The 15,570-nt window shown below is 39.3% G+C and overlaps 1 protein-coding gene across 1 annotated transcript in view; it reads right to left on the bottom strand.

The window, feature by feature from the left end:
• Positions 1–15,570, bottom strand: part of cusr (Copper-only SOD repeat protein) — a 62,344-nt gene that overhangs the window by 37,556 nt on the left and 9,218 nt on the right. The window contains exons 3-8 of the mRNA XM_061880499.1: positions 15,434–15,533; positions 13,149–13,226; positions 10,161–10,262; positions 6,920–7,052; positions 5,158–5,272; positions 3,385–3,509 (exon numbers count right to left, since the gene is read on the bottom strand). Coding sequence (XP_061736483.1) covers positions 3,385–3,509; positions 5,158–5,272; positions 6,920–7,052; positions 10,161–10,262; positions 13,149–13,226; positions 15,434–15,533 — 653 coding nt within the window. The remainder of the gene's footprint in view (positions 1–3,384; positions 3,510–5,157; positions 5,273–6,919; positions 7,053–10,160; positions 10,263–13,148; positions 13,227–15,433; positions 15,534–15,570) is intronic.

Below are 15,570 nucleotides of genomic sequence, written 5' to 3'. Positions count from 1 at the left end.
AAAAAGTATTTAGTCAGCCACCGATTGTGTAAGTTCTCCCACCTAAAATAATGACAGCGGTCTGTAATTTTCATCATAGGTACACTTCAACTGTGAGAGACAGAATGTGAAAAAAAAATCCGGGAGTTCATATTGTAGGAATTTTTAAGAATTTATTTGTAAATTATGGTGGAAAATAAGTATTTGGTCAACCATTCAAAGCTCTCACTGATGGAAGGAGATTTTGGCTCAAAATCTCACGATACATGGCCCCATTCATTCTTTCCTTAACACGGATCAATCGTCCTGTCCCCTTAGTAGAAAAACAGCCCCAAAGCATGATGTTTCCACCACCATGCTTCACAGTAGGTTTGGTGTTCTTGGGATGCAACTCAGTATTCTTCTTCCTCCAAACACAACGAGTTGAGTTTGTACCAAAAAGTTCTATTTTGGTTTCATCTGACCACATGACATTCTCCCAATCCTCTGCTGTATCATCCATGTATCCATTTTGGTATAAACTCAACTCGTGTTTGGAGGAAGAAGAATACTGAGTTGCATCCCAAGAACACCACACCTACTGTGAACCATGGGGGTGGAAACATCATGCTTTGGGGCTGTTTTTCTGCTAAGGGGACAGGACGATTGATCCATGTTAAGGAAAGAATGAATGGGGCCATGTTTCGTGAGATTTTGAGCCAAAACCTCCTTCCATCAGTGAGAGCTTTGAATGGTTGACCAAATACTTATTTTCCACCATAATTTACGAATAAATTATTTAAAATTCCTAATTTTTTTTTCACATTCTGTCTCTCACAGTTGAAGTGTACCTATGATGAAAATTACAGACCTCTGTCATCATTTTAAGTGGGAGAACTTGCACAATCGGTGGCTGACTAAATACTTTTTTGCCCCATTGTATGTCTGTTTTATGGTGCCTGCCATAGAACAACAGATTAGATTTAGCTGTTGTGGCTAATTATTGCATATTGATCAACATATGAGCAAAGCATCCTGGGAAATATGCATTGCATTCACATTGATTGTAAATAATTTCAATGTAGAACGTTGATTTCGAGATAGACATATTTTGGGTTACGGCCTCCCTCAATGAACAAATTAATTCGTCTGTGCTGTATCTCTTATGCCCTGCGATGAGGGGGTGATTTGTCTAGGCTGTACCCCACCTTCCGCCCGGATGCAGCTGGGATAAGCTCCAGCACCCGACGCAACCCTGAGAGGGACATGCGGTAGGAAATGGATTGATGGATGGATTAGGAACATAATGTCATGGCTGTCTTGTTTGTAATTATTCTTACAACTCTTATTTTTGTTGTGATAGAGTGATTGGAGCACATACTTGTTGGTCACAAAAAAAAAATCATGAAGTTTGGTTCTTTTGTGAAATTATTATGGGTCTACTGAAAATGTGACTAAATCTGCTGGGTCAAAAGTGTACATACAGCAAAAATTTGATTAATAAAGCACTTCTGGTAGCCATCCACAAGCTTCTGGTTGAATTTTTGACCACTCCTCTTGACAAAATTGGTGCAGTTCTGCTGAATTGGTTGGTTTTCCAACATGGACTTGTTTCTTCAGCGTTGTCCACACGTGTAAGTCAGGACTTTCGGAAGGCCATTCTAAAACCTTAATTCATAATTTGGGGTCATTGTCCCGTTGGAACACCCAACTGCGTCCAAGACTCAGCCTCTGGGCCGATGATTTTAGAATGTCCTGAATAATATGAAGTTAAGTTAAAGTTAAAGTGCCAATGCTTGTCACACACACACTAGGTATTTGGAGGTAATCCTCCTTTTTCATTTTCCAATCACAGGGCCAACACAGATAGACAGACAACATTCACACTTTAGGGACCATTTAGTTCCATTGGCAGCAAAACAGGAACAGAGCATAATACTACCACCACCATGCTTGACAGTAGGTGTGGTGTTCCTGGGGTTAAAGACCTCAACCGTTGCTCCTCCAAATCTATGGCTGGGTATTGTGGCCAAAAAGCTACATTTTTGTTTCATCTGACATCAGTAGAAGCATTTAAGTCTCACCTTAAAACTCATCTGTATACTCTAGCCTTTAAATAGACCTCCTTTTTAGATCAGTTGATCTGCCGCTTCTTTTCTTTCTCCTATGTCCCCCCCTCCCTTGTGGAGGGGGTCCGGTCCGATAACCATGGATGAAGTACTGGCTGTCCAGAGTCGAGACCCAGGATGGACCGCTCGTCGGGACCCAGGATGGACCTGTATCGATTGGGGACATCTCTACGCTGCTGACCCGCCTCCGCTTGAGATGGTCTCCTGTGGACGGGACTCTCGCTGCTGTCTTGGATCCGCTTTGAACTGAACTCTCGCGGCTGTGTTGGAGCCACTATGGATTGAACTTTCACAGTATCATGTTAGACCCGCTCGACATCCATTGCTTTCGGTCCCCTAGAGGGGGGGGGGGTTGCCCACATCTGAGGTCCTCTCCAAGGTTTCTCATAGTCAGCATTGTCACTGGCGTCCCACTGGATGTGAATTCTCCCTGCCCACTGGGTGTGAGTTTTCCTTGCCCTTTTGTGGGTTCTTCCGAGGATGTTGTAGTCGTAATGATTTGTGCAGCCTTTGAGACATTTCTGATTTGGGGCTATATAAATAAACATTGATTGATTGATTGATTGATCACATGGACAAAGATAAGACCTTCTGGAGGAAAGTTCTGTGGTCAGATAAAATAAAAATGGTAAAGGAATGGCTAAATCGGGCTAGAATTAAGGTTTTAGAATGGTCTTCCCGAAGTCCTGACAACGTGTGGACAATGCTGAAGAAACAAGTCCGTGTGAGAAACCAACACATTTAGCTGAGTTTCACCAATTTTGTCAAGAGGAGTGCTCAAAAGTTCAATCAGAAACTTGCACAGGGACATGTAACCAAATATTAACATTGCTGTATGTATTTTTGTATTTAGTCATATTTTTAGTAGTAAATTCATTAAATAACCAAACTTCATGAATGTTTTTTTGTGACAAACAAGTATCCCAAAAAAATAAGAGTTGTGGAAATGATTGGAAACTCAAGACAGCCATGACGTTATGTTCTTTACAAGTGTATGTAAACTTTTGATCGCGACTGTATCTCTTTATCGTCCAACTGAATAAAACTGACCAACCCAATTTTCACATACTGTGGTTAGATTGGGATGCAAAATGGTATCACTGACACTGTAGTTGTGTTTAATGGCATTGTCTATCCGGGCTTCGTAGGGCAGATCACAGAGAGCTACAACATTTACTGCAATGAGCATAATTAACTTCAAATTACTTGCAAACAAAGTCATTGGCATTGAACCAAATGTATTTTAAAACTCAACACACTATTCACGATATTGTATATTTAAAAAAATATTGCATACCTGATACCATGAATCTGACTTGCTGGCATGTTCCACCATTTATAGATGTGGGAGTGGAGCTCAAAAGGGTCACTCTTGGCATTACCACGCCCAGGACATTAGCAACCCGACTCCGGAAGTCGAATCTAGGGAAAAAAAGAGGAACATTAGGACATGGTGAGCATATTTACCTTGTCCTGTTCTGTGATATTTTAGCGTGTTGATGGATTGTATGATGTTATATGTTTTTTTAAAAGACCAGTCCTCAATCTTTTGCAATTTGTTCAATTAATAATGGAGAAGTCAAAGTAGAAAGATAGAGTTGGGAAGCTTTAGCCTTTAGCCACACAAACACACGGTGATTCCTTGTTTAAAATTCCCGGAGGTGAAGCTTTCCTATGGATCAGAGCGGTCAAGCGAACATGGATCCCGACCAAATGTCAACCAGCAGTTTTCGGTGAAAAAAATTGTGGTAAAAAGTCGCTTTTTACCGGATATCAGCTGAGCTTGTGCGGTCCATACAGCTGCCGTCGACTTCCATCAGACACTGGCCTCAAGACACCCGTGGACACACCCCTCCGACTATCAGGTACTATTTAAACTCACTAAAACACTAGCAACACAATAGAAAGATAAGGAATTTCCCAGAATTATCCCAGTAAATGTGTCTAAAAACATCTGAATCCGTCCCAATGCAATAGCCTTTTTAAAAAAATTTTTTACTTTATTTTTTTTTTTTTTCTAGTCCGTCGCTATCAATATCCTCAAACACAAATCTTTCATCCTCGCTTCAATTGATGGGGAAATTGTCGTTTTCTCGGTCCGAATAGCTCTTTTTGTTGGAGGCTCCCATTAAAAAGAATGTGATGATGTAAGTTTATTTAGTTTATTTAGTTTATTAAGGATCCCCATTAGTCTACACCGCAGTGGAGACTATTCTTACTGGGGTCCAGGCAAAAAACATCACACAACCACAGAAGAAACGATTAAAATGCAGTACAACATGATCCAATATCAAATTGTCATAATACAAAAATAGCAACAACAAAGAACCGAAAAATACTAATAAATGTTGTTACATAATAATTTTCATACCAAAGATAAAAATAGCAATATAAAATTAGATATACTGTATACATTTTTGCAAAAATAAAACAAAGAACTAATGGCCTAAAATATACACATTAGTGTACCAAGGACAAACAATAAGTGACGAAAAAGTATCATCCTTCCATTTTCTGCTGCTTATCCCATAATCAATAAAATACTCAATAGTCAATAAAAACAGTCATGACATTAGAATAATCTAGAATAATCTCTTTACGCAATACTTCTCCTTTTAGTCTATTCTCAACGGGTGACGTCATCGCCTGCGACTTCCGGTACAGGCAAGGCTTTTCTATTAGCGACTAAAAGTTGCAAACTTTATCGTCTATGTTCTCCACTAAATCCTTTCCGCAAAAATATGGCAATATCGCGAAATTATCAAGTATGACACATAGAATGGACCTGCTATCCCCGTTTGAATAAGAAAATCTCATTTCAGTAGGCCTTTAGGTGTGGTGAAATTTGTCCTCTGCATTTGACCCATCCCCTTGTCCACTCCCTGAGAGGTGAGGGGAGCAGTGGGCAGCACCAGTGGCCACGCCCGGACTCATTTTTGGTGATTTAACCCCCAATTCCAACACTTGATGCTGAGTGCCAAGCAGGGAGGTAATGATTCCCATTTTTATAGTCTCTGGTATGACTCGGCTTGGGTGACACAAAAATAGGCATTATACTTTACACACTGACCGGCTGAAATTTTCCACTGTGGGGAATGTCTGAGTTGCTGAGGGAGATACTGGGTTGATGTCAGCACACGCCAGCACATCATCACCATCTTTCAGCACCAGGGATCTGGAGACCACTATGACAACAAGTAACACAAACCCCTGCATATTAATGAAATGCATGCATGGTTGTTCAACCCCTTGATCACATTTCAAATTGCTTACAGTATTTGTCGCCCTAAAGCAACAACAATTAACATTCTTTGTAGTTTTGCATAATGTAAAAACACAAGCCGGTGCTTTTCAAAGAAGGAATGTAATATATGTAGTTGAACAGTTACATCATACCTGTGGCAGTCCTGCTCTTCAAGTTGGACGCTAAAGCATCTAAACCAGGTGTCAGCAACCTTTTTGAAACCAAGAGCTACTTTTTGGTTTACTGATTAATGCGAAGTTTGATACACACTTAAATAAATTGCCAGAAATAGCCAATTTGTTAAATGTACCTTTAATAAATAAATCTTTATATATGAAAAAAAAATGGGTATTTCTGTCTGTCATTCCTTCGTACATTTTTTTTTTTCCCCTTTACGGAAGGTTTTTTTTGTAGAGAATAAATGATCAATCGATCAATGTCAATCAATGTTTATTTATATAGCCCCAAATTACAAATGTCTCAAAGGACTGCACAAATCATTACGACTACAACATCCTCGGAAGAACCCACAAAAGGGCAAATGATGAAAAAAAACACTTAATTGAACGGTTTAAAAGAGGAGAAAACAGGGAAAAAATGAAAATTAAATTTTGAAACATAGTTTATCTTCAATTTCGACTGTTTAGAATTCAAAATTCAACCGAAAAATATGAAGAGGAAAACTAGCTAATTTGAATATTTTTGAAAAAATAAAAAAAAAATATTTATGGAAAATCATTAGTAATTTTTCCTGATTAAGATTAATTTTTAGAATTTCGATGGCATGTTTTAAATAGGAAAAAATCCAATCTGCATTTTGTTAGAATATATAACAAACTGGACCAAGCTATATCTCTAACAAAGACAAATCGTTATTTCTTCTAGATTTTCCAGAACAAAAATTTTAAAAGAAATTCAAAATACTTTGAAATAAGATTTATTTTTGATTCTACATATTTTCTAGATTTGCCAGAATATATATATTTTTAATTTTAATCACAATAAGTTTGAAGAAATATTTCACAAATATTTTTCGGCGAAAAAACAGGAGCTAAAATTAAGAACTAAATTACAATGTATTTATTATTCTTTACAATAAAAAAAAAATAATTTACTTGAACATTGATTTAAATCGTCAGGAAAGAAGAGGAAGGAATCTGAACGGTAAAAAGGTATATGTGTTTAGAAAAATCATAAAATCATTGTTAAGGTTGTATTTTTCTCGAAAATTGTCTTTCTGAAAGTTACAAGAAGCAAAGTAGAAATATAAATGAATTTATTTAAACAAGTGAAGACCAAGTTTTTGAAATATTTTCTTGGATTTTCAAATTCTATTTGAGTTTTGTCTCTCTTAGAATTCAAAATGTCGAGCAAAGCGAGATCAGCTTGCTAGTAAATAAATACAATTTAAAAAATAGAGGCAGCTCACTGGTAAGTGCTGCTATTTGATCTATATTTAGAACAGGCCAGCGGGCGACTCATCTGGTTGGTGACCCCTGCTTTAAACAGTATGCTTTGTTTATACTGCATCCATTGAGAATACAGCATAAGTATTTTATTTCAATGATTGAAAGGAATGTGCCGTCACCTGTGTTATCCCCAGATAGTTCAATGATACTGTCGGTGTAGAGTTGTCTCTGGGTCAGGCTAACTGGGCCGTGTCTTGCAGATACCTCGCCTACTACGCAACTGAGAGGGTAGTCAAGAGAACAGCTGGGATTCTGCAAAGAGAATAAATGTAAGTAACTGTATCATTGAATGGAAAATACCCTGTGAGAAATAAATAATACCCTGTGAGAAATAAATAAAAATACATGCCCCAAGTGGAGGAGTTCAAGTACCTAGGAGTCTTGTTCACGAGTGAGGGAAGAGTGGATCGTGAGATCGACAGGTGGATCGGTGCGGCGTCTTCAGTAATGCGGACGTTGTACCGATCCGTTGTGGTGAAGAAGGAGCTGAGCCGGAAGGCAAAGCTCTCAATTTACCGGTCGATCTACGTTCCCATCCTCACCTATGGTCATGAGCTTTGGGTCATGACCGAAAGGATAAGATCACGGGTACAAGCGGCCCAAATGAGTTTCCTCCGCCGTGTGGCGGGGCTCTCCCTTAGAGATAGGGTGAGAAGCTCTGCCATCCGGGAGGAACTCAAGTAAAGCCGCTGCTCCTCCACATCGAGAGGAGCCAGATGAGGTGGTTCGGGCATCTGGTCAGGATGCCACCCGAACGCCTCCCTAGGGAGGTGTTTAGGGCACGTCCAACCGGTAGGAGGCCACGGGGAAGACCCAGGGCACGTTGGGAAGACTATGTCTCCCGGCTGGCCTGGGAACGCCTCGGGATCCCCCAGGAAGAGCTAGACGAAGTGGCTGGGGAGAGGGAAGTCTGGGTTTCCCTGCTTAGGCTGTTACCCCCGCGACCCGACCTCGGATAAGCGGAAGATGATGGATGGATACATGGTAACACTTTAGTATGGGGAACATATTCACCATTAATTAGTTGCTTATTAAAGTAACAATGTTATTTTAGAGTTATTTGGACACTAGGGGAACATATTAGGGTTAGGGTTAGGGCAGGGGTCTGCAACCTGCGGCTCTTTAACGCCGCCATAGTGGCTCCCTGGAGCTTTTTAAAAAATGTATGAAAATAGATGATATATTTTTTGTTTTAATAGGTTTTTTTGTAGGAGGACATGGTGACACATGCCTTCCTAATTGTTAGAAATCCCACTGTTTATATTAAACAGGATTCTCTGAGAGGGCTTCACGGTGGCAGAGGGGTTAGTGCGTCTGCCTCACAATACGAAGGTCCTGCAGTCCTGGGTTCAAATCCAGGCTCGGGATCTTTCCGTGTGGAGTTTGCATGTTCTCCCCGTGACTGCGTGGGTTCCCTCCGGGTACTCCGGCTTCCTCCCACTTCCAAAGACATGCACCTGGGGATAGGTTGATTGGCAACACTAAATTGGCCCTAGTGTGTGAATGTGAGTGTGAATGTTGTCTGTCTATCTGTGTTGGCCCTGCGATGAGGTGGCGACTTGTCCAGGGTGTACCCCGCCTTCCGCCCGATTGTAGCTGAGATAGGCGCCAGCGCCCCCCGTAACCCCAAAAGGGAACAAGCGGTAGAAAATGGATGGATGGGATGGATTCTCTGAGAGCGCTGTTCAATGGCCTAATGGTTAGAGTGTCCGCCCTGAGATCGGGAGTTCAAACCCCGGCCGAGTCATACCAAAGACTATAAAAATGGGACCCGTTACCTCCCTGCTTGGCACTCAGCATTAGGGGTTGGAATTGGGGGTTAAATCACCAAAAATGGCTCCCGGGCGCAGCCAACGCTGCTGCCCACTGCTCCTCTCACTTCCCAAGGAATGATCAAGCGTGATGGGTCGAATGCAGAGAATAATTTCGCCACATCTAGTATGTGTGTGACAATCATTGGTACTTTAACTTGAACTGTTTTGTCCTACTAATTTTGGCAGTCCTTGAACTTGCCGTATAACATTCTTCAACGATGCCAGAGAAAGAATTTTTTTCATGCCACTCATTCTTCGTCTCATTTTGTCCACCAAACTTTTTATACTTTGTTGATGTAATTGACTTGTGTTGAGTGCTTATCACGCATATTTGGCCAGTGCATGACTGCAAGCTAATCGACGCTAACATGCTATTTAGGCTAGCTGTATGTACATATTGCATCATTATGCCTCACTAGTCGGTATATTGGAGTTAATTTAATTTTCTTTACTTATGTCCTCTGTGTATTTAATTTATATCTGCATTTCTCATGACATATTATCTGTATGTAATATTGGCTGCGTGTCTGATAGTTGTTTGTGCGCCGTGTTGTTCCAGACCACAGCAAACGTAACCCAGCTTGCAAAGATCGTTATAATTCCATTAGAAGAAGACAGCTTACCGTTTACTTTAAGTTGGACACACACATCTTTACCTCTGGCCATTTTAAGCCACTAATTTAGAGGAGTTTTCTTACCCCACTCATTTTAATAATATTCTCCAATGTTGTAAAAATGTGTAGAATAAATTTTAAATTTCAACATATTTGTCAATGAAGATTTGTGTCAGCGACATGTGTTTTTTTTTTTATAGTAGGCCAATATAGACACTTATATCATGTGTCGACTTCATTATATCACTCATAGAAGGCTTTTAATTTTTTGCGGCTTCGGACAGATTTTTTTTTTTTTTTGTATTTTTGTCCAATATGGCTCTTTCATCATTTTGGGTTAGGGTTACGAATAAGCAATAATTTTGAGGTTATTGAGGGAAGACGCTTTGTTAATGGCTTACTGGTTGTATAATAAGACCATGCCGAATAAAGTGTTAATAAGTACTACTTAAGAGCCGATATGTTACTAATTTGCATGTTAATAAACAACTAATTAATGGTGAATATGCGTTCCCCATACTAAAGTGTTACCAAACACATTTGTTTGGACACAATTAATGCTAGTGAAACGTGTGCTTAGATGTATGGCAATAGAAAACCAAAATAAACAAAAAAACGAACAATTAACAATTAAATGGGGCGGTATAGCTCGGTTGGTAGAGCGGCCGTGCCAGCAACTTGAGGGTTGCAGGTTCGATCCCCGCTTCCGCATTCCTAGTCACTGCCGTTGTGTCCTTGGGCAAGACACTTTACCCACCTGCTCCCAGTGCCACCCACACTGGTTTAAATGTAAAAAATTAGATATTGGGTTTCACTATGTAAAGCGCTTTGAGTCACTAGAGAAAAAGCGCTATATAAATATAATTCACTTCACTAACAAGTCCTTGTACAAAAAAACAAAAAACATTGTCCAAGCTTTTTTTTAGTCTCACCGATGATGCCATGCTGGTAGGATTAAATGTTCCCTGGGCATCGGTACACCTGTCGCTGGTTTGCTTACGGCCATTATCTATGGACAGTGTTGCTTCTGTCAGCTGCAGATTGAAAAAAGGAAAGAAAAGAAGTAGAATAAGAATTGTTCTGATTCTTGCAAGGGAAACTGCAAACACAGAGTATCGCACACTCAGATCAGGGATGAACGCGCTTCTTCACACTAAATGTAAGCAATTTATTCATTCAAATGTTCGTTTTCATTCTGTTTGAGGATGAGGAAATAAGCAGGTAATTCTGGTTATCACTCGTCTACTTTCACTTCTGTCCTTCTCCAAAGCAAATACGTAAGAGAAACAATGACTGTGTTTTGATTTGTCTGTCAATGCTCGCCCAACGCCCGAAGCTCTGCTGTTCTTTTGTTTCTAACGCACGTTGGCTTATCTCTGGTTGACGTCTCACATCGTTGCTGCTACGTAATCCAATCCACTTTATTTATATAGCACATTTAAACAACAATAACGTTTCCAAAGTGCTGCACAGCCATGTTAAAAACAATTGTAAAATAAATAAATAAATAAATAAAATAAAATAAAAAAGTATATATATATAGTATGCTCCACCAATGACTGAATAAAAACAAAAAATAAATAAATATAAAACCAATAAAAACAATATAAAAACAATATGATTAAAAACTATTTTAAAGGGTAAAATCAATTAAAACAGTAAAATAGAAATCAAAGTGTATAAAAAACACAGAGGACAACAGAGGACAACAGAGGACCACACAACTCACGTAGTGTTAAAAGCCAAAGAATAAAGTGGGTCTTAAGACGAGACTTAAAACACTCCACTGTGGAAGCAGTTTGAACATGGAGGGGCAGAGTGTTCCAGAGCTTAGGGCCGACCACAGAGAAGGTCCTGTCTCCCCTGGTCTTAAGTCTGGTCTTGGGCACCACGAGCTGGAACTGGCTCTCGGACCTCAGAGCTTATCACATTTGGATAAGGTCCGAGATATATTGAGGTGCCAGTCCATGTAAAGATTTAAAAACAAACAGCAATGTTTTAAAATCAATTCTAAAATGAACAGGGAGCCAGTGCAAACTCTGAAGAATTGGGGTTATATGCTGGCGTTTCCTGGCCCCTGTTAAAAGTCGTGCTGCCGCGTTCTGGACTAACTGCAACCGGGAGAGAGCTTTTTGGCTAATGCCAGCATAAAGTGCATTGAAGTAGTCCAGGCGACTTGAAATAAAAGCATGCACGACTTGTTCAAAAAGGTTAAAAGATAAAAATGGTTTAACCTTTACTAAAAGACAAAGGTGATAAAAACACGATTTTAAAACGCCATTGACTTGTTTGTCTAGTTTAAAATGGCTGTCTATAGTGACGCCAAGGCTGGTGACTTTGGGACGCACATCATTTTGCAATGGTCCCAAGTCAGTGAGGGCCGGACCGAAAACTAAAATTTCCGTTTTTCCCTCATTCATTATTAAAATATTCTGGGCTAACCAAGCCTTGACGTCACATAGACAGTTGAGAAGGGGTGTCAGGGGGCCGTGGCCTTTTGAACCTGACAATTCAATGCAATATGTCGATTGCCCTTGCCAATAAAGATAGCTGTTTGGTTCATGATCGAGAGTTAAATAAAAATTCACATTTGATGCAGCAAAGCTACACTTTGCTGGAGATGTGGTACGAGCAAAAACACGACAGCTTTGTGGTCTGCCATTGTGTTTTTTTGCCATGACAACACTACTACCGCCCATGTGCATTTACAGCAGGGGTGCCCATTACGTCGATCGCGAGCTACCAGTCGACCGCGGGGGGTGTGTCAGTCGATCTCCAGCCAGGCTTTTAAAAAAAATAGACCTAAAAATTAGTAATCATCAATCTTCACCAAGACGTCACTTAAATGACATTCACGGTACCGGAGGGTCTTGTGAGATGACGCTGGCTGCTGCAAGATCATTATAATGAAAATATGACCGAGAGGAAGGCGAGAAACACTTTTTATTTCAACAGACTCTCGCGCCGTACCTTCCGTCAAAACTCTGAAGGCCGACTGCACATTTCCTGTCTTCACAATAAAAGCCCTGCTTCATGCTGCCTGCGCTAACTAAATACAGAGTCTCGGAAAGCTGGCGTGCACAAGTGATGTGCACGCCAGCTTTCCGAGACTCTTATTTTGTTAGCGCAGGCAGCATGAAGCAGGGCTTTTATTGTGAAGATAGGAAATGTGCAGTCGGCCTTTAGAGTTTTGACGGAAGGGACGGCGCGAAAGTCTGTTGAAATAAAAAGTGTTTCTCGCCTTCCTCTCTGTCATTTTTTCCTAATAATGAACTAGCAGCAGCCAGCGTCATCTCACAAGACCCTCGGGTGCCGTGAATGTCAATCAAGCAAGCTACGGAATTTGCCGCCAATGTTTTTCTTGTAAAGTGTATGGAAGCTGGATGAATTAGATGCCAAAAACCAACCACTTTCATGTGGTGTTGTAGAGAAAGGACAACTTTTTTTCTCCTTCATTTGAAAATGTGGGCATTATCATCATTACTGTCTGATTCCAATCAATGCAAGTCATCAGAATCAGGTAATACTTTGAGAAAGAAAGAAATCTATATGTGTTACACATGCTTGTATTATCATTAAACACATTTAACTTGTTTACAAAAATGTCTCATAAATAAATAAATATAAATGATATATATAAATGAGGTAGATCCCCTCGAGTTGGTCAATTGAAAAGTAGCTCGCCTGCAGAAAAAGTGTGGGCACCCCTTATTTACATGTATTTCGTTTTGACAAATTAATCTCTTTACTGTTTACGTGGAAACAACTTTTCTTTTTCTAACCTTCCTTTATGAGATCCGTCTCAAATATTTACAGGCTACTAAATGCAGGTTTTTTTTAAGCAAAAAAAAAAAAAATCAACAATGACAGATAAACGAGAATGTCACAAGAACATAGAAATCCTTATATGTGGTGCTTACATTGGTTCGTGCTAAAGATTGCAGGTTCACCAACAGGATGGTATCACTGCTACTTCCATCCGGAAACATTTGCTGGCTCTGGAAGAACAACAAGTAATGGATCATGCGTTCATGCATATGAGACATACGGACACTGTGTTATCCTGTTTACGCGCTCCGCTAAATTTTCAAAATAAAAAAACAAAACCCCTTTTTTACAGCTCCAAGCTAGATATTTTGTTGTTAACTAATTTCAAGAGATGTCACAGAGCTTATAGGATGGTTGACACAGCTTTATAGTCAGCTATAAACTATAGTCTATGCATTGTCACTTACTGTATAGTCCAGTGGTTCTCAACCTTTTTTCAGTGATATACCCCCTGTGAATATTTTTTAAATTCAGGTATCCCCTAATCAGAGCAAAGCATTTTTGGTTGGCTGATTGGCACCTGGCCAAACCTGGTGTCAATCAGCCAGATGCTATTTAAACCTGCTTTGTCCTCCACTCTGGGTTGGAGTATTCTGTTACAAGTTGTTGTGGACGAACCCCAAGATGCAGAGATGGCGGCAGGCACTGAGCAGGAAAACATGGTTTTAATGTTCAAAAATGAGAAAAGGAAAACACGAACCAGAAACCAGGAAGCAGGAACAGGAGTCAGGATCCAGGGAATAGCTTAATCAAGTACCCCCTTATTAGAGCAAAGCATTTTTGGTTGAAAAAAAGAGATCCATCCATGTCTTTGGAAGTGGGAGGAAGCCGGAGTACCCGGAGGGAACCCACGCATTCACGGGGAGAACATGCAAACTCCACACAGAAAGATCCCGAGCCTGGATTTGAACCCAGGACTGCATGAACTTCGTATTGTGAGGCAGACGCACTAACTCCTCTGTCACCGTGAAGAAAAAGAGATCAAGAAGTAAAATACAGCACTATGTCATCAGTTTCTGATGTATTAAATTGTATAACAGTACAAAATATTGCTCATTTGTAGTGGTCTTTCTTGAACTATTTGAAAAAAAAGATATAAAAATAACCAAAAACTTGTTGAAAAACAAACAAGTGATTCAATTATAAATAAAGATTTCTACACATAGAAGTAATCATCAACTTAAAGTGCCCTCTTTAGGGATTGTAATAGAGATCCATCTGGATTCATCAACTTCATTCTAAACATTTCTTTAATTAAAAAAAAAATCTTTAACATCAATATTTATGGAACATGTCCACAAAAAAATTTAGCCGTCAACACTGAATATTGCATTGTTGGATTTCTTTTTCCACAGTTTATGAACTTACATTCATATTTTTTTTAAATATATTTATAAAGGATTTTTTGAATTTTTGCCAATTTTAGAATATTTAAAAAAAATCTCACGTACCCCTTGGCATACCTTCAAGTACCCCCAGGGATACGCGTGCCCCCATTTGAGAACCACTGGTATAGTCTACTATTTATAGTACTCATAGTCATTTAGAGCTGTGTCTTATTTTTATGCCATGTTTTTATTGCTGCTTAACCGTTGTAATGGCTATATTAGAGAGGAAACTTAACATTAAAGAGCACTGAAAACATAGGCCAGTGGCTCTCAAATGGGGGTACGCATACCCCTTGGGGTACTTGAAGGTATGCCAAAGGGTACGTGGGATTTTTTTTTAAATATTTCAAAAATAGAAACAATTCAAAAATCTTTTATGAATATATTTATTGAATAATACTTCAACAAAATATGAATCTGAGTTCATAAACTGTGAAAAGAAATGCAACAATGCATTTTTCAGTGTTGACAGCTAGATTTTTTGTGGACATGTTCCATAAATAATGATGTTAAAGATTTCTTTTTTTGTGAAAAAATGTTTAGAATGAAGTTCATGAATCGATTACTATCCCCAAAGAGGGCACTTTAAGTTGATGATTACTTCTATGTGTAGAAATATTTATTTATAATTGAATCACTTGTTTATTTTTCAGCAAGTTTTTAGTTATTTGAATATCTTTTTTTTCTAAATAGTTCAAGAAAGACCACTACAAATGAGCAATATTTTGCACTGTTATACAATTTAATAAATCAGAAACTGATGACATAGTGGTGTATTTTACTTCGTTATCTCATTTTTTCAACCAAAAATGCTTTGCTCTTATTAGGGGGTACTTGAATTAAAAAAAAATGTTCACAGGGGGTACATCACTGAAAAAAGGTTGAGAACCACTAACAGGTTGAATCTAACTTTGTATGTACAATTAGTTGAGAATAAAAGTGGTTGAAACTAGATAAATCATAAGATGTTGAAGACTAGGGATACTTACCAGCTGAACTGTCCCGTTCACAGAGCCACTAAAAACAGCCGTGGCATTGACCCATTCTCCATCTGTATTTCTGTCAGCAGAAACCGTAACACACTGCAGCCTGTAAATAAATCCACACCCACAGGGTGTTTTCAAAT

Source organism: Nerophis ophidion, linkage group LG20, assembly GCF_033978795.1.
Source record: "Nerophis ophidion isolate RoL-2023_Sa linkage group LG20, RoL_Noph_v1.0, whole genome shotgun sequence".
Taxonomy (NCBI): domain Eukaryota; kingdom Metazoa; phylum Chordata; class Actinopteri; order Syngnathiformes; family Syngnathidae; genus Nerophis; species Nerophis ophidion.
This window is presented reverse-complemented; position numbering and strand designations above follow the sequence as displayed.